We start from the raw sequence: 21,644 nt of genomic DNA, 5'->3' as shown, positions 1-21,644 counted from the left end.
ATATTTATTAAGTACTTACTATAAAACAGGCCTTAGATTAGCCTTGTTCCGTTTCCAGAGCTGTGGGAGTGCCAGGTTTCAGTTAGCAGGCTGTTCTCTGGAAGAAGCCCTGTTCTCCCACTGCGTTACGGGACCCCATTGCTGGCTGTAGTCTCTCTCACTGAGCTGGGGCCCCCGAAGACAATTAACTACCTGGAAGTGGTTAATTCAAAAACATGCTTAAACTGCAAACCCTTCTTTTCTTGCTGTTAGTTGAGCAAGCTGTGTAGTGAGTTCATGGGCACATCTGTGGGATCAGCTAGACACGATAGTGGCTGTTCTAGGAGCCAGATTCAGAGGAGATGGGACTCGGAGGGCACGCTAGGCTTGGGGAGGCGTTTGCCTACACAGTAAGTATCCTATTGATGCAGAAAGTTTAGATGAGTTCAAGGGTAGAGTGGAGAAGTACGTGGAAAAGATGTGCGTCGGTGGTTACTAAATGTACAAATCCCAAGTTAAGAAAATCCCCTAAACTGAAAACGGCTGGAGTTTGGGAGAGCGTTAGGGAATTATTATACAGGCTTGCCCTGTTCTCACTTTTCCCTAGGTATCTGTTAATGGCAACTATTGGAGACAAGGAGAGCCTTGGTGTGAATCAATATGGCTGTTCTCAAATTCTCTACGGGGAATTTTTGCTTGCTTGGCAGTAACCTCAGGCGACAGATTCTGCTAGCAGGAAAGGAAACATAACATAAAATGAGACATGAGACCAAACAGTGGCTCTTTATCAGGAGTATCTACTGTGAATGCCATTCTCTGCTCTCAGTCAGAATGTTTCTTCTATACATTTACTCTTGAGACTTTTTTTTAATCATTTTAGTTTCTCTAGCAAGTGGAGGTTCCCTGACCCAAATGACTGGGAAAAAAATCTGATTACTAAAAAACCTGAAGAGACTCCAGAATTACAAAGATTGCTTAAACTCTAAGGGAAATTGTCTTACAAACAAATGTTTTTTTTTTTATTCTGTCAAGCAGCCTTAAGCATCCTCAATTTATACGAGCAGGAAAGCCTTTCTAAAGTAGCTCCATGATCTAAGGCACAAGTGTCCCACTGAAATTAAAGGGACTCATCCTTTGATTATCTTAGCCTAAGGCAGACAGGAGTTCAAGCAAATTTTGCACCAGTCCTGGAAAAACAATTGAAAAAACCTGACAACTGTACTTCCAGTGATTGCACTTTTATTTCCTTGGAACCATGTTAGTGTATCTTTGTTTAAAAGTCACAGTACAAAAACACGGCATATCTGAAAAGGCAAACTCATACTATCCCGAGTGCACTACAGGTGCTCTCTTCATTTTTCTACTCTGTATGGCTGTGTGTCTTCTTTAAAACTATTCATGCTTTTCTGAACTATAAGAAGCAGTAAGCTCACTCGGAAAACAAAGCTCTCATAAATAGGTTCTTCAGCAGGAAGAATTCCACTTGTTTTCTTTACTCCTTTCTGATGAAGTTTCTGAAGTCTATATACATGTTAATTACAGTGTCAACAAAAATGTGGTTTACATTTCTTAGCTGCTTACTTTAGTAAGACTTTCAAAGCAAATTACCAATATTTGTTTTTAAAAAAATCTATATAGTATAGAATCTTTGTAGAACTGTAAAATGGTTCACGCTTTCATTAGGAACAGGAGCTCTAAGCAAGTCTTTGATGAGCTATAAACCAATTCTTCTAGTTTCCCAATAATAAGTACTTTCTGGGTGGTATTTAGAAGTAGTTCTACTGCTGCATGTCTGTAAGTACAGAACAACTTGTTTGTAGTCCATATTTTGCTTCTCATAATAGAGTTTTAGCAATATTTCATTTTAATGAAAGTAATAAACCAGCATTAGTTGGTAGTACACAAGTAATTTAATCTGGAATACAACAATAACAGATACACAAACATCTCTACCTAAGATTTGGTTTCACCTTTTCATCTACCTCATCTGGAATATCATCGTTAACATGTCGGACAACCAAATTATACGGTTCCTCCTCCATTGTCTCTTCATCTGATTTCGGTTCCTCCTCCAAAGCCCATTTGGAACGTTTGTTTCCCGTGGAGGAGACAGGAGAATGTTCTGCCTCTAAATCGTCGGGGATGCTGTCAAAATTAGCTTCTGCTAGACACTTATGGCACAGTCTGTAGCGTCTTGTTCCTTGCTGAACAACACATCCTGTTAGGTCGGTTACGTGGCGCTTGCATTTTCTGCAGATCAGTTTGCCAGCCTGATGTATCTAAAGAGATTTAAAATGTGAAAATGTCAGTGGTCATCCAAAAGCAGATTTTTTTTTTTTTTAAAATTATTTATTTTTTTGAGAGAAAGAAAATCCACTGACTCATTCTAAAAAAATGAAATTAAAAATATAATTTGCCAATTTACATAATGAGTAATTAAAGTTGATGTGCAGCTAGGAAGCTTTTCTGGTATTAGTTCTGGAAATGACTGAACAGCTGGTAGCAATGACATCTTGTGGGTTTTTTCCTAGGCTGGATCTCCGACGGAGATGACGTACCGTTTGGAAGTGGTTACGTAAATGCTCTAGTCGGGTGAACCTCTTCCCGCACGCTTCGCATGGGTACGGTCGCTCCCCTGTGTGACACCGAAGATGCCGCTTCAGGTCTGCGCGTCGTTTCACTGTGTGCGTACAGAAGGGGCATTTGAATCGCATCCGAGGGAGGTCACCTGTGACGGAGAAATACAGGTAAAATGTCAAATATCAGTAGTCTTTCTTTATGTAGCAGTTTGATTATTTTTCAGCTTAAGTAAGCAGCAGTTCATTTTTCCTCTGGTCTGTCACTAAATAGGAGAAATCCCAAAATATAATCCCCCCAAACCAGTATTTCTTATTGAATGTGATAAACGGGCATTGGATAGCGCATTCTTTCTTACTTGGTATTTTTTAGGCTTACAGATGATCATAAATACCTAGCTATAACAGACAGTCATCATACCTGCCTCTTCCATCAGCTAATAGTTCATAACTTTGACATTTATAATCTCTCTGTAATATACTAGGATGCCCAAAGTCGTAAAAATACGCAATTATAACAAAATACAGGTACGTTAGTTTCCAAAGGAATTCTAATAAAACACAGATACGTTAGTTTTCAAGGGGATGGACGTAAGAATACGCCTGTCAACTCTATTCCGCCATCTCGGGCACACGCTGTCAGTCCATCAGGAGCTTGGACGCCTTACGTAGCGCGGCCAAACACTGGTGAAGTTTGGGCTGGTTTGGACCTTAAGGGAAACGCAGCGTCCCGCCAACGACGGGACCTTCTCCTGTGAAGGAGTTAGGTTGGATTTACGTCGAATGCCTCTATTACTGCCAGGTATTGGGGACATTACAAGAGAAATTCGGTCCTTCGGGTCCCCAAGTCAATGACAGCACTTGAGGTGTCATTAAACTCCACTTGGGTCCAAATAATCTGGCACGTATTGTTTTAACTTTACAGAATACCCGAGTCAAGCGCTCTGACTCTAATGCTCGTGCCCTGTTCTGGCTTCAAAGTCTCTCATTCTGTTAGGCGCTATAATCGAGCAGATCAAGAGAATAACCTGCAACTCTAGGCATCATTGGGCTTTTCATGCAGCCATACAAATTTTCTCCAAAAGATCATCTGAATTCTTCCAAATAAAGCCAAACTTTGCAAAACCGTATGTATTTTTTACCTTCGTTCCAACTACTCATTACACCTAAAATTGTGGGCATTGAGGTGTACAGTTCCTCCGCTTTTAATTCCATGAACTCGGGAGTTCTTGAAAGTTCTTGTTCTAGCTGAGCAACAGACCACCTCTTCGGTATCACTTCAGATTCGTGATTGTATCCGTAACCGTCGTGATCAACATCGTTCTCGGCATCAAATTCAGCCTCCTCTCTAACCCGAGAGATGTGGCTGGCATCCGAGGCGCTGCAACCGCCGCCGGCCCGCTCCGCTTTGTTCGATTTCAACTGCGCAAAATCACGGGTCTGCGACAGTCCGAGGTGCTTTCGGCGCTTTCTCGCGGAGCCCTGTTTTCTGCCTCTTTTCGATAGCTGCGTTTCTGCCCGCTGAAGAATCACCTGGGAGGACAGATAGCTGCTGTAGCCACCCCAGGAATTTTCGTTCACCGTATTAGTCTTTTCCTCCGGGATGGAATAGGAACGCCTGGGGTTGCTCTTTGCTTTCCTTCTTGACCGATAAAGAGATGGATGGGCAGGTTCACTGTTTGTACTTTTGGCCGAAAGGCTGAGGTAATGATCCTTTTCCTTTTCATTAATATCCAGCGAGGACTTAATGAATGTCTTACAGACATTCAGAATATCGGTCATCTGCAGGTAGCTAGCGGCCGACATGACTTCGATCACGTTCTGACCGGTTAAAGACAATATGCCCGAATACACAAAGTCCAGGATAACCATAAACGTCTCTGGAGAGAAGACCTCAAAAGTAGCTGTCGTCGGCTGGCTCGTCTCCTTCGAGCTCTGCGAAAGGAGCATTTTGAAGTAGCCGCTGCTGGCGAACAGCACATTGCGATGGGCTTTGAAGACCTTTCCCTCCACCAGGATATTGCAGTCACAGAACAAGTCCTGCTTCCGTTGTTCGTTCAGCTGCTCCAGGAGGTGAAACTGGTGGGAAGAAATCTCCATTCCAGTCAGGGAGTAACAGGGAGTCTTGCTCTAAAGTAAAAAGCAAGGGTAATCATGACAATCTAAACCAATGTTGCTGAAGCCGATTTTAAAGAGATGAGCTCTATTTTTAAAAACGTGAACACCGTGCCCGTTACCACGTTCCCAGCATAGCTCCAAGCTCCCTGCGGCCACTACCCCGCACAGTGACATGAGAGAAGAAACTTAACAACTCTAAAAGAGGTGAAAAGAGGATTACTGCAGATCCTGAAAGAATTAAGATTACATCGAGGGAGACGCGAGCACCAGAGGGCCCGTCCCTCAAACTCGCTCCCGGCGGGCACAGCCCCGGCCAGAGCGCATCAGGGCCGCACGGGAAGGCGGCGGCAGAGCCCCGGCGGCCGCAGCCCTCCCGGCCCGGGCTCCCCCGCCATTGGCGGAGGCGGCCGCCACTCACCCGCCCGCCCGTCCGAATTGGTCGCTCCGCCGTGGGCAGCCCGGGACGCCCGACGGCGCCGGGCCCGCCCGCCCCAGCGCGGAGGCGCCTCCTGGCTCCGCGGGCGGCCGCCCCCGCTCCCGCCGCGCTCCCGCCGCGGGGGCCGCGGCACCGGTACCCGCCAGCGCTCCGGCCGCCGCCGCGCTCCCCTCCGCCGGGGCCGCCCGGGCCGGGCGCGCAGCCCGCAGCCGCCCGCCTCAGCGGAGCCCCGGCTGCCGCTCCGCCGGCCCGGCGGGAGCTCCCCGCCACGCCGCCGCCCGCTGCCCGCTGCCGAGCGCCCGGCGTGGCCCCCGCCGCTCCCGGCCCGGCCGCCCGCAGCCTCCCGGCGCCGGCAGCGCCCCCGCCGCCCCCGTGCGCGGCCCCTCTCGCCGCGCCCCCGCCGCCCGCTCCCGCGCAGCCCTTTGTTGCCGCGCCTGGCTCCTTCCAGCCGCGCCCGGGGCTGCAAATGGCGCCCGCGCAGCACCGAGCGCAGCCCGAGTAACGATCGGCTGCCAGGGGCAGCTGCCAGCCGCCCGTCGCACCCGGACCCCGGCGCCCTCCGCGGCTGCGGAGCCCCGGGCCGCCCCTCGCAGCCGCCCCTCGCAGCAGCCCGCTCCCAGCCGCCGCCAGCCCCGACGCCCGGTCAGACCTATCGGTGCACAGCACAACCGCCGCTTACCGGCTGGGTGCTGCGGGCGGCTGCCGCCGAGCCGAGAGGAGCGGAGCGGAGCGGGCGGTGGATGCGGCGTCCCCGGCCCCGCGTCGGGGCTCCGGTAGCTGAAGGCGACGCGCTGGTCCCGCAGCCCCGAGCCCTGGAAGCCCGAACGTGAGAGAAACAAAAGGTATTTGCTGACGTGGGCGTTGGACAGAGACGCCCGAGGGCTGGGGACACAATTAAAGGGGCAACGCACCGATTGCAGGCGCAGCCCAGCGGCTTCCTCTGCCTGGTGGCCCTGCAGTCGGGGCTGCTCGCCTCTTCCCACACCCACATGCTGCCCGGGAGGCCCGCTGCCTTACCGCAGACAATGCGTTGCTGTTAAAGGCCAGGCTCGGTATCCTTGTTGTCGAAGGAAAGCGCCACCTGAACGGGAAATACCTGGCGTAGGGTATGTTACGTTACTCAATATAGCGGTGTTTTTATAACAGGAAACTTTTGTATTCAAACAATGGAGAGAATCCTAAACCAAAGTACTGCAAGACACTGCAGATTGTCCTTTGTTTCCCTTCTGTGTGGAAAAAATCAAATCAGGATGCCCATTAGAAAAGAGGACACTTGCAATCTTGTGCCTGTTAGAAGATGAGACGTCTTCGATTTTGTTCCTCGAGTTCATTGAATAATTTCGAGAAGGAACCTCTGCAGGTCATCTGGTGCAGTCCCTTCCTCAAAGCAGGCTGTTAGAACACGGTAAAAGAACGGTTCCCGTTTTCACAGGAAAAAGTGTCAGGTTGGAGTGTGGCGGAGAACTTCATTAGCGTTTAATTTATTACAACAGCTAAACCAAGATAGAGAAATCCTTTTCCTTCCACTCCTCCTAGTTTTTCCTTAAGAGATTTTTTTTGTTCTGTGTTGCTGCTATGGTTAAAATTCTTGATGCTCCAGATCAGACACCTCTCTGCATTTCAATAGTTAACTGTGATGAAAGGCTATGCTAACTCCAATATGGGAGGGTTTTTTTAAGTTAAATAGTACAGAAAATATTTCTTAACTAAACTAAATGGTATTATAAGCTTTTCTTAGTAGCTTATCAAATTATACCCGTCACTCAACAGACATACAGACTTGGTAGAGATTTATACCTAACGGGAAAAGTACACCGAAAGTCTGGAGGGAAGGACTGGGTGATTATAAGATCCTTTTCTTCAAAACTCAACCTTCTGGCCAGAACTAGAGACATTTTCTTTTTTCATTCTCATACATGTTGCTGTGGTGGTGCATTCCCCCCGCCCCCCCCGCGGACCACTTTACGATCTCAGTAATTCCCATCAAGACTTGGCCTTTGTGTAGTGAGTTTGGCGGTTAAGCATCCCTTGACCGTACCAGGAACTCTTGCATAGCTGAGGTGGGAGTAGCACTGACCGTACCAGGAATAATCATTCGCCCCCTGACAGCCTTGGAACGTATCTTATCTGGGCCGTAACTCGGGCGGATCGGTACGGGTGGATCTGTACCAGCGTCACTGGTATTTTTGAGAACTCCAGTAATTACCGACTCAGATTGTGACGACAGGATGGAAATTTTCTGATGCCTAAAGTCAATCCTCTCAACCCTATAAAACAGCAGGACCAAGTGGGACTCTTTGAGCTCTCCTGGCCCGCAGCGGGCTGCGCCAGCATCTCCCTCTGAGCAGGACGCCTCTCGGAGTTTGCGAACTCTTAAGTTTGCCAAGCGCAGAGGCCTGGTGACAGGACCTGGGCTGAACTCCGGGCCCCTCCCCACTCCGTGAGGCGCAGCCTTCGCCCTCGAGACAATCATTTGAAGTGAGTATTTCACTTAGCTCGAGGGGAATTGTTAACAGGTACCTTTATGTGCATGTTGGGGGGGGGGGGGGGGTGTGTGAATCGATTCAAATATTGTACTAAATCCTATCTAATCACTTTGTAGATGCTAAATTAAGCAATGATTAATTGCTGCTAAAGTCCTGTGATTCTCTCTTTAACTGTGAATAAACCTTAAACTGCTCCTAGCTATTTTCTTTTTTCTTTATATATATTCCATTCATTTAATAAGTAATAGAGTGAACCTTGCCATTGAACTCTGTTAAATCACACTTTTATAAATTTCTATTAAAATCACTTTTTGCAAATATCTTTGACGGTGATTCTTTAAGCGACCTAACCACTCATCTGTGACAGTTGCCTTCCAACTAATAATAACCTTCTCATTGACTTTGGACTTCCCTGAGATGTTCCAGAAAAATCAAGAAGCAAGTGTTGGAATGCCTGTACTAGAATATTGAACGGCTCTTACAGATCTGCTGTACTTACTCATGTGGAAACAATAAAAGGAATACAGATTTGACTATTTGGACTCTTTTTGGATTATAATTTACATTTCTCTGCCTTGCAAATGGTTTGAAGTCCCCAGTGCCAGCTTGACCAGACCACAGATACTGGCCTCAGCAGTTCACTGAAGTAGTTCCTTATGAATTTGTAAACTCATTAAATAAACCCTAAAATGCATGCGCTTATGCCAGTCTGGCTGCTGCTATCTTTAGCCTCAAGCCTTTGATTAAAATACAAATTTAAAAAAGCCCTTGTTTAGGATAAATTCAACTAAACAAGTTTAGTTTAGCTGTAATCCTCACTTAACACAAATCTCGACTCTGCTAGCCCTCAGCAGTTAAGGTTTTAGATAGACATTCAGCTACATAGCGTTGTTATGCTGACAGATGCTAATGATTGTCAGCGGGGGATCCTGGGATCTGGGCACAGTCATTGACTCAGCTGTAGCCAGATGGTAGGTCAGGCATTTTTCAGCTAAATCAAGGTCCATTTAAATAATAAATGCAGCCGAAGATAGTGCTATTAGCCCCTGTGTAGGCTGTCTGAAATTCAAAGCCGAGTATTTCTGCAGACCGAGAGTCCAAAATATAAGGAAGGTAGACATTGGCACGGCTAGGGAATGGGATAACCTCTGACAGTGACCAGATGCTTCAGGGAAGAAATGTAGTATATTCCATAATTTTATATCCCACAGAGATTTTTTTTTTCCTAAGTTATCATTGAAAAATGGAGAGGAATCCCAAAATCCTGGAGGATGGAGTATTTCTTCTGAATAGCCAGGAGTAAAGGAAGGATGATGCATGTAGCAGTCAGTGTCAGTCCTCCGCTAGAGATCTGTGGGCTTACAGATATTTTCAAAGCTCACACTAAATCGATATTCTTGCTTCCCCCCCCATCTCAGTTCTTTAGAACTGGAATAGAAGATGTACCAAAAGGCTGGAAAGGGAGATTCATTCTGAGGTGGTTTTTTTGGGGTCTGCTTTTTTTAAAATTAATTTTGAAAAAAGAAAAAACAAACTGTTGGACCTTTAAGATAAGGACAAGTGTCATTTTTGGGGACAGTAAATACAGAAGTTGAGGTAATTTAATGGAAAACAAAAAAATGGGATACGATGTGAAAAAACTAATCAACTGTCACACAAGTCATAGCTTAGGTTGTAGGTAGAATTCTGAAAGAAATACCTGAAAAGGGGAAAGAGAAATGTTTTTTTGTTCAGTGTTTCAGCCTTTGAAAGGATGGCAAGATAGCTGTCAGAAAATAAGGGTGGCTAAACGTGAGACACTAAACAGAGGAGGATGAATCCATGTCTTCACTCTTGACTGCGGTTTTGTGAACACAAATGCTAAACACAAGCCAAGCAAAAAAGAGGCAGGCTTTCAGTGACAAAGGACAGACAGAGGAGAGAAAAGGACAAAGACACTAGGACTGCACAGAAAGTAGAGGTATACAAGAGGAATGCCTCTTGAAGTGGACACCCTCCAATGTTAGTCAGATGAAACGGGGAATGGAAAAGCAAATGACAAGAGAATGATGTATTGAAAACAAGCGAATAATCAAAACATGCATTAAGAAGTAGTATTTAAGAGCATTCAAAGCAACATGAAGAAGATGAAAGAAGTACAAGGGAAAAAAAAAAAAACAAACAACGCAAAAAACAGTTTGAGAGGAATCCTAGAACTGTTGGTCACAGGGGAGCTGTGAATGTCTCTAGTCCCACCTCCCACAGGAAGAAGGCCAGCACCAAGATCAGACCAAGATCAGACCAGCCATGGCTTTGCCTAGCCAAGTCTTGAACACTTTTAAGGACAACCATCTCTGAGGCTGCTTTCTGAACAGCCCATTCCAATGCTGCCCTACAATTTGCTGGGTCATGTTGAGCTTCTCATTAACCAACACCCCCAAGTCCTTCTCCTCAGGGCTGGTCTCAATCCATTCTCTGCCCAGCCTGTACTTGTGCTTGGGATTGCCCTGACCCATGTGCAGGACCTTGCACTTGGCCTTGTTGAACTTCATGAGGTTCACATGGGCCCACCTCTCCAGCCCGTCAGAGTCCCTTTGGATGGCATCCCTGCCCTCCAGCGTGTCGACCGCACCACACAGCTCGGTGTCATCGGCAAACCTGCCGAGGGTGCGCTCAATCCCACCATCCACGTCCCTGACAAAGCTGTTAAACGGCGCCGGCCCCCGTACCGACCCCTGAGAAACGCCACTCGTCACTGGTCTCCACTTGGGCATTGAGCTGTTGACCGCAACTCTTTGAGTGCGACCATCCAGCCAATTCCTTATCCACCGAGTGGTCCATCCATCAAATCCGTGCCTCTCCAATTTAGAGACCAGGATGTCGTGCGGGACAGCGTCAAATGCTTTGCGCAAGTCCAGGTTGATGACGTCAGCTGCACTTCCCTTATCCACCGACGCTGTAACCCCGTCGTAGAAGGCCACCAAATTTGCCAGGCACGATTTGCCCTTAGTGAAGCCATGCTGGCTGTCACCAATGACCTCCTTATTTTCCATATACCTTAGCATAGTTTCCCGGAGGATCTGCTCCATGATCTTCCCAGGCACAGAGGTGAAAAGAACTTGAACGAAAATGTTACTTCTGCTAATGAGTGGTAGGTGATCCTAACAGGAGTATGAAGAAGACAGTCACCAGAGGCAATGCAAGGAGATGAAAAGAAAACAAATAGGATTACTTCATTTAGAGAAAAACAAGCAAAATATATGACTGGCTATGTAAAATGAAGGACGTAGAAAATATAAGGCACTTAACATTTATCTTGTCTTGCAATACAAAAATAAGGGAACAACAACTGAAATTAAGGCAACAAATGTAAAAATGGTAACCTTTTTAAAATACAAAACATAATTGACCTGTGGGAATCGCAGTCTTGAGCTAAAACTCCAAGCTTAATAAGATACTTTAAAAATGACTACAGATATCTAGTTATGCTACTGAGAATAACAATAACGTATAAAACCAGTAAAAACCCTTGTTTGCCAGGCAAATCAACAATTAATCTGCCTATATTTAAAAAGTAAATGTCTTCATATGGATAGATTGTTCCATTTGCCCGTTATAGCCACGTCACAGCTTTTTCTGAAGCATCTGGTCCTCCGTATTCTTAGATTTACGGTATCTAATTCGATTGAGCATTGATCCAAAAATCCCTTTGCTTCTCAAAACGCCCCCAAGTATACAGAAGCACTTAATAGTCTCACCTTTACAGTTGGCAATTAAGATTTCAGGCCTAGAGTGACACTTCGTTTTCCCCTCCCCTTAATCCATCCCCAAACACAAACACAGACTAATCCCAGCCACTTTGTATTCTGGGACCGCAGGCACTGATACCTAGAATTTATTGCGCATACTGTTTAATGTAAAGGGAAACGAAAAAAATCTATTAAATTTGATTTCAGCAAGCATTTTCTCTTGAAATTTGATCGAAGTCATTCCATATTCTTTTATATACTTCTTTGTTCTATATTTGATTTAGTTAAGGTTGCTCAGGAATACTTCTTAGCCATTTAATAATACGCATTGTAGGAGTAATAAGCTCCAAGAACTTAACCAGCTGTTTTCACATCAAGTCCCTTTTGGGGACTGCTGACCAAAGCGTAACATAAAATCGAGGCAAGTGTAAGTCGTGTTTGGAAAAGATGTTTTCATATGGGTCATCAGAAAAATTTTCTAAGTTCCCCCCTTCCGCCCCCCTCCCCAAGTCTAAGCCAACGGACGATCATTTTTGTAGGAGCAATAAAATACCACTTCTCGTCTCCTTAGAACAGACAAGCAGGCTGCTTCTCGACAGCCCTGCACGTCTGAGGGGAAGGGCGCTCAATGCCTACACCGTCAGCTTAGTAGGAAGCGCTCGAGCTGTCATTTAAGAGACCCGTAGGCTGGCCATCTGCAGCCTGGAATGAAAATGCTGCGCTCTCTGGTAATGATGATACTAATAAGGCTATACAGTTTTTACACAAATAAAAATAAAACAGTGACTTTTTAGCTGTCCCTGGGAAAGAGATTATATAGTGTATATATATGGGATTGTTCTGTCATTAATCCCGGGTTTCAGCCAAACATGCTTACAAAGTTGTAAAAAAGGAAAAAAAAAAAGTTTTCTAAGCCTATACCCATTGAGTTCAATGATCACAGGATGAAGACTATCAGTACTCCGGTCTGTCCAAGAAAATGCAGAGTAAAGGCACCCTGGGAGCATACGTCTGCTCCTCTCCTGTCTCCAGTGCTGGTTAAGATAGACTCACTAAGTAACAAACCCAAGTGCCTTATTTTGTTACAGAAGTAAACTTTCTTCACCATTAGTCATCTCACCTCTTGTAGTCTAATTGTAGGTAAAAGTACACAAATATGATGTCTAGAACTTCCAGTACATCTTGTTCTCATTGGCATATAGTACAGACCGAAAAAGGTTAAAGTATGATCGCTTGGTGACCGAATGACTTTGGGAATATATAAATTGATAATGACTCCATCGTAAAACTCATCAGTTTAAATTGAGTACAGGTCAATACAAACAAGAGTAGTCAATGGTTTCAGATGGAAAATCTCATCAGTTCCGTTTCTAATGATATAGTATATATACTGTACAAATTGTTCTGCCACTGTCATTGGCAAATAGAACGGGGGACAAAGAGAGAAAACAACAGCTAAAGTAACCTTGTAAGGATTGTTTCCTTCACGTTGGCATCGAGAAGCTGCCACGGCCATTGGCAGTGCCGGGGATGCAGGGCTGCCAGTCACGTCAGCCTGGCACTTTTGAGAGGTTTAAAAAAAAAAAAAAAGAGCATCTTACTAGTGCTTATTAAAACGTAGCCCAGTCTGAGTTCCCAATTTTCAGAATGAATAAAACATCTACTGGCATCAATTAATGATCCATAGTTGTAATAATTTGATCTCTGATGTGTTGACTAGGGCTAACATTCATGTGTTTATTTTCTTGTAAAGAAATAGGTCTTGAATTAATGATCTGCTAAAGATTCTCCTTATTCTAATAAATTTTACAAGAAAGTGCATTTCCAGACGAATGTGCTAAAACATTTTTATACGCTTTTTCTTAATTAGCTACCTTTTTTCCTTATCATAATATGAAGACTTCATGAAATTTCGTGGAAGATTATCTTCATTTCTGAATACTGAAGAGAGGTTTTCTTTATATTCTGGTGTCTGGGGTATTTATACTTTGTTTATCGCCAGACGATATTACAGATAAAACCCACATCTCTAGAAGTTTAAAAAGTGGGCAATTTACAGTGCTGTGTGACTTTTTTTTTTTTTTTTTTAAAGTATTTAGACCTCACTCCCTTGAGAGCGGTTTTCAGAAGCGACCCATTGTCTACTATAAAAAGTTATCCATGTAGTACTTCAGTTTCCTCGTTCATCCATTATTTCATTTAAGGATGGCTTCTTTCTAATGGAGCAAAGTACGGGTATTCTGATAACAAAACTCAGAACGGACTCAACGGCACGTCCATAAATACATGCAAGTCTGGACCTGTTCAAAAGAAACCAGTATGTCTCTGTGCGGTAACAACAGGCTGGTGGAGGGCTTATGGTCGAGACAGTACATTGTCCCTCTGACGTGGAATTCCTAATTCTTGTCTTGCAACTACCTAATATTTGGTTTTACTTCCTTTTCGTCTGCTTCATCCTCACTGTCATCAACTTGCTGAATGACCAAGTCGGTTGACCCATCCTCCACAATCTCCACATCAGATCTGTTGTCTTCCCCATAGTGCCACCTGGAATCCTTATCCCCATCTTGTGGGAATTCAAGGGGTGCTTCAGCCTCCAAGTCAATGCGAATACTGTCTATGCCAGCTTCAGCCAAGCACTCGTTACAGAGTCTGTAACGTCGTGTCCCCTCTTGGACCACTTGTCCTGTTAGCTCAGTCACGTGGCGTTTACACTTTCTGCAGATAGGCTTACAAGCCTGATGAATCTGGGAAAAATCAAAATGAATCAATTTGATAATGTATCCACAAAGAAGCGTTTTTTTAAGATGACAAAAGTAGGGCTGGAGTAGTGTCAAATGGTAGCGTTAACTCATTTTGAGAGACAGTCATCAAACGTTAGAAAGGAAACCACCACCGGCGCTGTAATTGCCCACTTAAGCTCTATTACAGGACTTGCACGGAGCAGTACCCTCGCGAGCCATCAATTAACACAGAAATTCATCCCCTTGCACACAAACGATGCTGCAAATCGACTTCAACAAAACCAGATTCATTTTCTACTACCTCTTCTTTTACGGGAGTCAATATATCACCCAGATACGCTTGTACTGTGTTTAATTATCCTGAGACAGATTTACACGTTAAACAAAGCATGCAGTTACTAAAAATACATACTGTTCGAAAATGGCTACTTAGGTGATCTAGCCTGCTAAATCTTTTCCCACATGCCTCACAAGGGTAAGGGCGCTCTCCTGTATGGCAGCGAAGGTGACGCTTTAGGTCTGCTTTTCTTTTCACCACGTGAGTGCAGAACGGGCACTTGAACCTCATCCTGGGCAGATCGTCTGTTAGAAAATAACGGGATTAGAAAAAAAAATAAAGTCATACCATGTTTAGTTATTTAATGCTCTAGGAAAATGCATTCTAGGCGCAAAATAGCAAATCACTTTTATTAAGAAAAACATTGTCACAGGTCTTTTCGAGCGCAAAGATCTCGTGTTTCCCTGTAAATTACACAGCAGTGCAACAAAGGAAAAGGAGTGGACCGTTAGCTATATTAAAATAAGCTTAAAAATATCCCAAAAGATCACGACTTACATTTGCAAGATGAAGCTGTAAAGACGCTAACGATTATGTGTTTTGAAAGGCTTAGTTTTAATCAACCAGGTACTTCAATCATTCACAATTATTAAAAACCAAGAGTTAAACTTCCCAAACTTGCATTTCTGGACAACAGAGATGTATTTTTGGCAACGGTACGCTCGTTCAGTAAAGCACAGTTTCTCGCGGACGGAAGAGAGGATTCGGAGATGCCTCTGCACCTCCAGCACCAACGCCAGCTCTTACCTTCAGCCCAGCTCCCCATGACCCCCAGAATGGAGGGCATGCTCGCGTACTGCTCCTCTGCTTTCGAAGACTTGGATTTACTTGAAGAACGGGGCGATTCGTGCTCCTGCTGCGACACAGCCAAGCTCCTCGGTATCACGTCAGAGCCTTGGCCGTACTGGTACCCCACGTGAGGAGATTCGACTTCTGTCTCAATCGGAACTTGCTCCTCAGACTGAGCGATATGGCCAGCGGGCTCGGCAGCCCTGTCCTCCAGTTTGCTTGATTTATAGTGAGGAATGTCAGAAGGTTGCTGCAGCCCCAGGTGCCGGGATTTCTTTAGGGAATCCTGCCTTTGCTCGTGTTTGGACAGCTGTTGCTGGGCATTTCTTTGAGAAGTCGGATAGTAGCTGAAATTGCTCCAAGCGTTTCCACCCATCATGCATGTCCCTTGGTCTGGGCTTAAGTGCGAATGCGGGGGGCTGCTTTCCGCCCTCCAGCCTGCGCTGTACAAGCAGGATCGGTCCACGCCGTTTGAATTTACGTCTTTGTCTGACAGGCTGAAGTAGCGATCCTTCTCCTTCTCACTGATGTCCAGCGATGACTTAATGAACGTTTTACACACGCTGATAACATCGGTCATCTGCAGGTAGCTAGCGGCCGACATGACTTCGATCACGTTCTGACCGGTGAGAGACAGTTTGCCTGAATACACAAAATCTAGAATAACTGTAAACGTGTCAGGAGAAAATGCCTGGAAAGTAGCTGTCGTCGGCTGGCTCGTCTCCTTCGAGCTCTGCGAAAGGAGCATTTTGAAGTAGCCGCTGCTGGCAAACAGCACATTGCGATGGGCTTTGAAGACCTTTCCCTCCACCAGGATATTGCAGTCACAGAACAAGTCCTGCCTGCGCTGCTCATTCAGCTGCTGCAAGAGGTGAAACTGGTGAGAAGAAATCTCCATTCCAGAAAAGATGAAATGAAGCGTCGCTCTGCAAAACCAAGAAAAGAATTAGACTCTTGACTTCAGCGTCGTGCAACTCAGCCGAAGATGTCAGACCCAATTTTACAGATAGCTGTACAAACGATCTTACTTATTTGAATCTGGGAATATATTGAAATTACGACGGGCGCAACCATGCCTTCTTTTTCCAAGAGGAGCGATGAATCGGCCAGGCGGGCCAGCGCACGCTGCTTGGCAGAGCCCCGGGCGCTACAGCTGGGAGCATCCCCGTGCCCCGCACAGCCCTTCCCCGCGCCCCAGCCGGCCGCCGAGCCCTCCAGCAGCCGCGGCTGAGGGCCGCGTCCCCGCCTCGGGCCGCCGTTACCGCATCGCCCCGCTCCGAAGGGACCAGGAACGGGACTCGGCGGCAGAGCCCCGGCGGCCGCAGCCCTCCCGGCCCGGGCTCCCCCGCCATTGGCGGAGGCGGCCGCCACTCACCCGCCCGCCCGTCCGAATTGGTCGCTCCGCCGTGGGCAGCCCGGGACGCCCGACGGCGCCGGGCCCGCCCGCCCCAGCGCGGAGGCGCCTCCTGGCTCCGCGGGCGGCCGCCCCCGCTCCCGCCGCGCTCCCGCCGCGGGGGCCGCGGCACCGGTACCCGCCAGCGCTCCGGCCGCCGCCGCGCTCCCCTCCGCCGGGGCCGCCCGGGCCGGGCGCGCAGCCCGCAGCCGCCCGCCTCAGCGGAGCCCCGGCTGCCGCTCCGCCGGCCCGGCGGGAGCTCCCCGCCACGCCGCCGCCCGCTGCCCGCTGCCGAGCGCCCGGCGTGGCCCCCGCCGCTCCCGGCCCGGCCGCCCGCAGCCTCCCGGCGCCGGCAGCGCCCCCGCCGCCCCCGTGCGCGGCCCCTCTCGCCGCGCCCCCGCCGCCCGCTCCCGCGCAGCCCTTTGTTGCCGCGCCTGGCTCCTTCCAGCCGCGCCCGGGGCTGCAAATGGCGCCCGCGCAGCACCGAGCGCAGCCCGAGTAACGATCGGCTGCCAGGGGCAGCTGCCAGCCGCCCGTCGCACCCGGACCCCGGCGCCCTCCGCGGCTGCGGAGCCCCGGGCCGCCCCTCGCAGCAAGGCTCGCTGCGGGGCCGCTTTCCGCCCCCAAATCCCAACGCCCTCTCCGGCCTGCCGGCGTGCGAGAGCCGCCGCTTACCGGCTGGGTGCTGCGGGCGGCTGCCGCCGAGGAGAGGAGAGGAGCGGAGCGGAGCGGGCGGTGGATGCGGCGTCCCCGGCCCCGCGTCGGGGCTCCGGTAGCTGAAGGCGACGCGCTGGTCCCGCAGCCCCGAGCCCTGGAAGCCCGAACGTGAGAGAAACAAAAGGTATTTGCTGACGTGGGCGTTGGACAGAGACGCCCGAGGGCTGGGGACACAATTAAAGGGGCAACGCACCGATTGCAGGCGCAGCCCAGCGGCTTCCTCTGCCTGGTGGCCCTGCAGTCGGGGCTGCTCGCCTCTTCCCACACCCACATGCTGCCCGGGAGGGGATGCGATGCCCTAGATGCTTCCCTCTCACACCTTTATGTATAGCAGGGGCCTTGATGACCCAAATCCTTCCTTAACGCGCCTGCAGCTTCCTCAAAAGGAGATGTACCATCTTTTTTTTTCTCTGTTCGTATCTGTTCTCTTCTGAAAAAAGCATGTCCGAAATCCTAGTACCTGCGCCTCTCACCTTCTCTCATTCGAAGTTTGCTTTCTCCTTCCTCTTCTTGCCACCAGGGTCTTTTCTGTGCTCTTGACACCCCAGTTATTTCTCATAAATATTTGTTTCCCCATGGGAGCCATTCTGCCTTAACCGTATCCTTTGTGTCCTTTTTAGCCTTCCCTTCCATAAACTTAAGATGTTCCATCTTGAAACAATTTACGTTCCTTTCCCCACTATGGCAAAATGGGAAAGACATCTAAAGACTCTTTCTTCTGATAGCTAGAAACATTCTCCTGGTATATCATATACGTATATTCATACTCAATTTATATCCATTTATATTGTAACGATATTTTTCACCAGCTTAATTCCCCCTTTTTAATAAACATCCATGGTTTTGTAGACTGCCTCCCCTTTCAAGTGCAGGCCACACTTTAAAAATCTTTCTTGAGGCCCATTCTGCTTGCGTAAGACTCCACTCTGTACCTGACCAGCTTAAATTAATCATTCTTGAACACGAAAGCAATTGCAATTCACACAGCATTTCGCATGAATCCTTTCAGTCCACTGGGCAACGGCATTAATCATCAACTGAAAACGTTTCGATCTGATGTACCTACAACGGAGCAGCCTTTTCCAGCCGTGTCACGTTGCCGGTCCGTAGTCGTCCGCTGATCAGTGTCACCTGCAAATTTCACGTAATTTATCTTGCTTTCCCATCAAAGCCTAAAGAGTGTATTAGCAGAACCGATTCCAAAGTCAGCCCAGAGGACCACTAGCATCTTTATCCTCCTCGTTCCCCTTTCAGGGTAACACAACACAACCCCAGGACCCAGCTGCCCACAGCTCTTGCCATTAATTAACGGTGCACGCCTGCCCGTTGGATATTGTATGCAGCGCCGGGGTCACTCACTTCGAAGAGCGTATGCAGGAACCTGGAACGGTTCAGAGAGGGGAAAGGGAAACGATAAAAGTCTGGCACAGCTTTGTACAAATGCAGAGCGAGAGAGATCCAAACTAGGAGAAAAATGAAGCAGGTGAGATAAATGGAAATCTGTAAAATCACGAGAGCATCAACAGGGACTGTTCACTGCTTATTCCAGTGTAGGAGGAAGGCGAACGGAGCTGGCAGGCGGCAGGGTCACGGCAAACCAGAGGATGTGGTTCCACGCCTGCCGTAGTTCGGCGCTGGAACTGCTCGCCGTCGGTGGCTGTGGATGTGCGGTGTTTGTGCGTGTTACGGGGCTACACCGGGCACGGTCACGAGAGAGACTCGGGAGCTACGTATAGAAACGTCCTGTGCCTTCAGGAGCCCCCAAGTCACAAATGTAGGAGACTGGAAGAGCATTCAGGTAAAAGTATTGCTCGTCGCGTTCTTCCATAGCGCGACTGATTTTGACTCAGGTCTCGAGTTGGGGAATTTAATAGAATTTAGTTTATTGCCAACTAACATAAACTTTCAACTACTGATTCTGGTATTGAGAAATAAAGAAGACAAAGAATTAAACAATCACTTAGATTGTTTAATATCAACCAGAAAACGTATTTGCAATATCAGGTTTTAACACTGCTTGAATTCATTCCTCTGAAGTTTGATTTTGCCTGTCAATTCAACTAAGTAGCACCTCTTTTTATATAACATTCGACGTATTTTTGCCGATCCATGCCCAATTTATTTCATCTGCTGAAAACTTCCTTTTGAAAACAACTATTTGTAGGTATTTGTTCTGTTTGACTCAGCTGACTTTTCAGGTAATCGGTACCTTCGCTTGTGTATCGGAGAGTGCTCCGCTTGGTAGTTTGTATCAATATGAATAGGACTTCAAGGGTTCTCCATCTGCTAGGAACAGGTAATAGAATTTAAAAAGTTGAAAAAAATGCAGTGGTATCTAGAGTAGCTTAATTAGAATTTTTAAAGATGTTGCAAGTGCTTTACTCGGAATACTTCAGAAACCTTGCCCAGGAGCCTGCTCGCTGCCGCTAGGAACGGCCATGGAACTGACTTTGGTTTTGTCATACGCAGGGACCGATTTCATCCTGGTTTGCACAATAATACCTCGCAAACAGTCCACTGATTCTAGAAATGTATTTAGTTGTTTAATCTAGTCCTTTCTAAATTTTAGAGTTACTGTTTCTAGCCAAGAAAGTTCCCCTTGAAGCCGAGGGATTGTTTGGAGAGTTTATCCAATGGGAATAAACTTGGCAACTATGTGGAGTAGGTGCTTCTCACAGCAACAGGAGGGGTGTTGCAAAGCAAGGCTAAAAGTCTGCTTTTCAGAGAGCAATTTACAAGTTACTTTAAAAATTTACCTTGTTCGTGCTGATGCAAAAATCATTAATGTAAATTTTGCATTGTCTTATTTGCGTTTTGGTAACCAAATATAATTAACAGTAACACCAGTTAAAAGATTTCAGTTTTCCTTAAAATAAATGTTCAGAAAAATCACAGGCTTCACTTAGGGTATATTTTCTGACTTCAAACATATAGTGATATTTCTTACCAAAGGAAACTCAAGAGCATATACTAGAACAACTGAAGTTCAAAGACTGATATGCATTGGTTCACAAGATTAATTTGTTGGAGTTGCAATGGATTTTTCCCAAATATGTGAGTAAAGTAATATGCATTTACCAAGGGTTTTATTTTAAATTTTGAAAATATAAGTAAAATTGCATATAACCTCGGGCTAAAGCAACACAATTTCTTTCCTTTTTCTACCATTGAAGAAACAGCTGCAGGTTTTTTCCACTGGATCAGAAATGTACCATACTTGGGGAATTAATTATTCGCCTTTTTTTTTTTTTTTTTTTTGCGCTGGACCTAAAAATGCATTTAATGAGAAAATGTGAACAGCAGGAATTTTAATCCATGCTCTTGCAAAAATTGTTGCTTTTAAAATAGTCTTATACCTCTTGCAGGGAAAGTAACTTTCTGAGAACGTTTAGTTTGTTTAAAAGCTTTCGAGAAACTGTGTGTGACATAAAAATATTTATTTTTTAGTACTTCACAGGTGAGTTGCTAATCGTTCCATGTCAGGAAACTTACCAGTGTTACAGGACCTAGTGCCTTGAGGAATACAAAGCGGGCGAGAGAAGACCATATCCCCGTCATAACGAAAGAGCTTGTTAAGTTACGCAGGCATGGTCTGGAGATAGGGAATAAGCAGGACACCAGAAATGAATTAAGAATGAGTTTACAATTTTCGTCTAATACATTTGGCTTTCGTTCATTTGCCTCAGCATCATCTTTACGTCATCAGCTCTCCCCATGACGAAGCCAGTAGACTCACCCACGATTTCTGTAGATCAGTTACCTACGTGAAGATCCCGAGCTGCGTCCTTGTTGTCTTCTAGTACAAATACAAATGCTCGTTCAGCCTCCAGGTCACCAGGAGATTGCTTGAAAATGAAAAGAGAATCATAATGCACTGTCCTAAAACACTGAGTACGGGGAGGAACCTTCCATCTGCCCGTACGCCTAACAGTAACCGAGCAGGCCGTCTTCTAAACAAAGTTTACAACTTAGGAAAAGTCCGAGATTTGATGGCGGCGTTGACAGAGGCAGCAGCTGTACAAGCATCTCGGCGTAACTTGTCAGTAGCTTCATCTGTACTAGGAACCCAAATTCCTACTTCCGTACCGATAGAATTAAATTAAATACTTGTTAGGCATATTCTTACCTTCAACCAGGCTGCCCTTAACACCTAAAATTGTGGTATATTTGCATACAGCTCATCTATGTTGATGACTTAGATCTTGATCTAAACAATTCATTGACCCGGAATCATTAGCAAGCTCTTTGACGACCCCTCCTCTCCCTTGATTGCCCTGCGCTCCTGCCTTCCTTCACCCACAGCCAGAGTCCTCTGCAGCAGGGACGGTGACAACCCATGGG

General features: G+C 46.7%; 2 protein-coding genes across 5 annotated transcripts; both read right to left on the bottom strand.

Moving 5' to 3' along the window:
* Window positions 1-1,065: 1,065 nt before the first annotated feature.
* LOC104017759 (zinc finger and BTB domain-containing protein 8A) lies at window positions 1,066-17,336 on the bottom strand. 3 transcript variants are annotated; one of them, XM_087761182.1, is made up of 4 exons: window positions 17,262-17,336; window positions 3,698-4,685; window positions 2,538-2,707; window positions 1,066-2,258 (listed from the first exon to the last, which is right to left on the bottom strand). In XM_087761182.1, exons 2-4 carry the CDS (start codon window positions 4,653-4,655, stop codon window positions 1,929-1,931), a joined length of 1,458 nt encoding a protein of 485 aa, XP_087617308.1. In that variant the 5' UTR covers window positions 4,656-4,685; window positions 17,262-17,336; the 3' UTR covers window positions 1,066-1,928. The 3 variants fall into 3 exon arrangements, with proteins under 3 accessions (XP_087617308.1, XP_087617307.1, XP_087617306.1); XM_087761181.1 differs by lacking the exon at window positions 17,262-17,336 and adding an exon at window positions 4,921-4,978; XM_087761180.1 differs by lacking the exon at window positions 17,262-17,336 and adding an exon at window positions 5,789-7,393 and having other exon boundaries at window positions 1,067-2,258.
* On the bottom strand, window positions 10,941-17,397 carry ZBTB8A (zinc finger and BTB domain containing 8A). 2 transcript variants are annotated; one of them, XR_015705539.1, is made up of 5 exons: window positions 17,262-17,397; window positions 15,152-16,119; window positions 14,480-14,649; window positions 13,198-14,070; window positions 10,941-12,884 (listed from the first exon to the last, which is right to left on the bottom strand). XR_015705539.1 is itself a non-coding variant. In XM_087761185.1 (4 exons), exons 2-4 carry the CDS (start codon window positions 16,089-16,091, stop codon window positions 13,738-13,740), a joined length of 1,443 nt encoding a protein of 480 aa, XP_087617311.1. In that variant the 5' UTR covers window positions 16,092-16,119; window positions 17,262-17,397; the 3' UTR covers window positions 10,941-13,737. The 2 variants fall into 2 exon arrangements, 1 of the variants encoding a protein (XP_087617311.1); XM_087761185.1 differs by having other exon boundaries at window positions 10,941-14,070.
* Between the last annotated feature and the right edge of the window lie 4,247 nt (window positions 17,398-21,644).

This window comes from Nipponia nippon, unplaced genomic scaffold (assembly GCF_047370975.1).
Source record: "Nipponia nippon isolate SJK-2023a ecotype South Korea unplaced genomic scaffold, ASM4737097v1 scaffold_23, whole genome shotgun sequence".
NCBI lineage: Eukaryota > Metazoa > Chordata > Aves > Pelecaniformes > Threskiornithidae > Nipponia > Nipponia nippon.
The sequence above is the reverse complement of the archived record's forward strand: the minus strand, read 5'-3'. Positions and strand labels throughout refer to the sequence as shown.

What these genes read in the sequence shown, in the direction of transcription:
- LOC104017759 (XM_087761180.1), bottom strand. Translation starts at nt 6,100, where the DNA reads ATGTGGGTGTGGGAAGAGGCGAGCAGCCCCGACTGCAGGGCCACCAGG. An exon ending in CCGCCCGCAGCACCCAGCCG is followed by an intron (nt 4,686 to 5,788) that starts GTAAGCGGCGGT and finishes TTTTTACTTTAG; the next exon opens with AGCAAGACTCCCTGTTACTC. An exon ending in TACGTAACCACTTCCAAACG is followed by an intron (nt 2,259 to 2,537) that starts GTACGTCATCTC and finishes AAATCTCTTTAG; the next exon opens with ATACATCAGGCTGGCAAACT.
- ZBTB8A (XM_087761185.1), bottom strand. Translation starts at nt 16,091, where the DNA reads ATGGAGATTTCTTCTCACCAGTTTCACCTCTTGCAGCAGCTGAATGAG. An exon ending in CATGGGGAGCTGGGCTGAAG is followed by an intron (nt 14,650 to 15,151) that starts GTAAGAGCTGGC and finishes ATTTTCTAACAG; the next exon opens with ACGATCTGCCCAGGATGAGG. An exon ending in TAAGTAGCCATTTTCGAACA is followed by an intron (nt 14,071 to 14,479) that starts GTATGTATTTTT and finishes GATTTTTCCCAG; the next exon opens with ATTCATCAGGCTTGTAAGCC.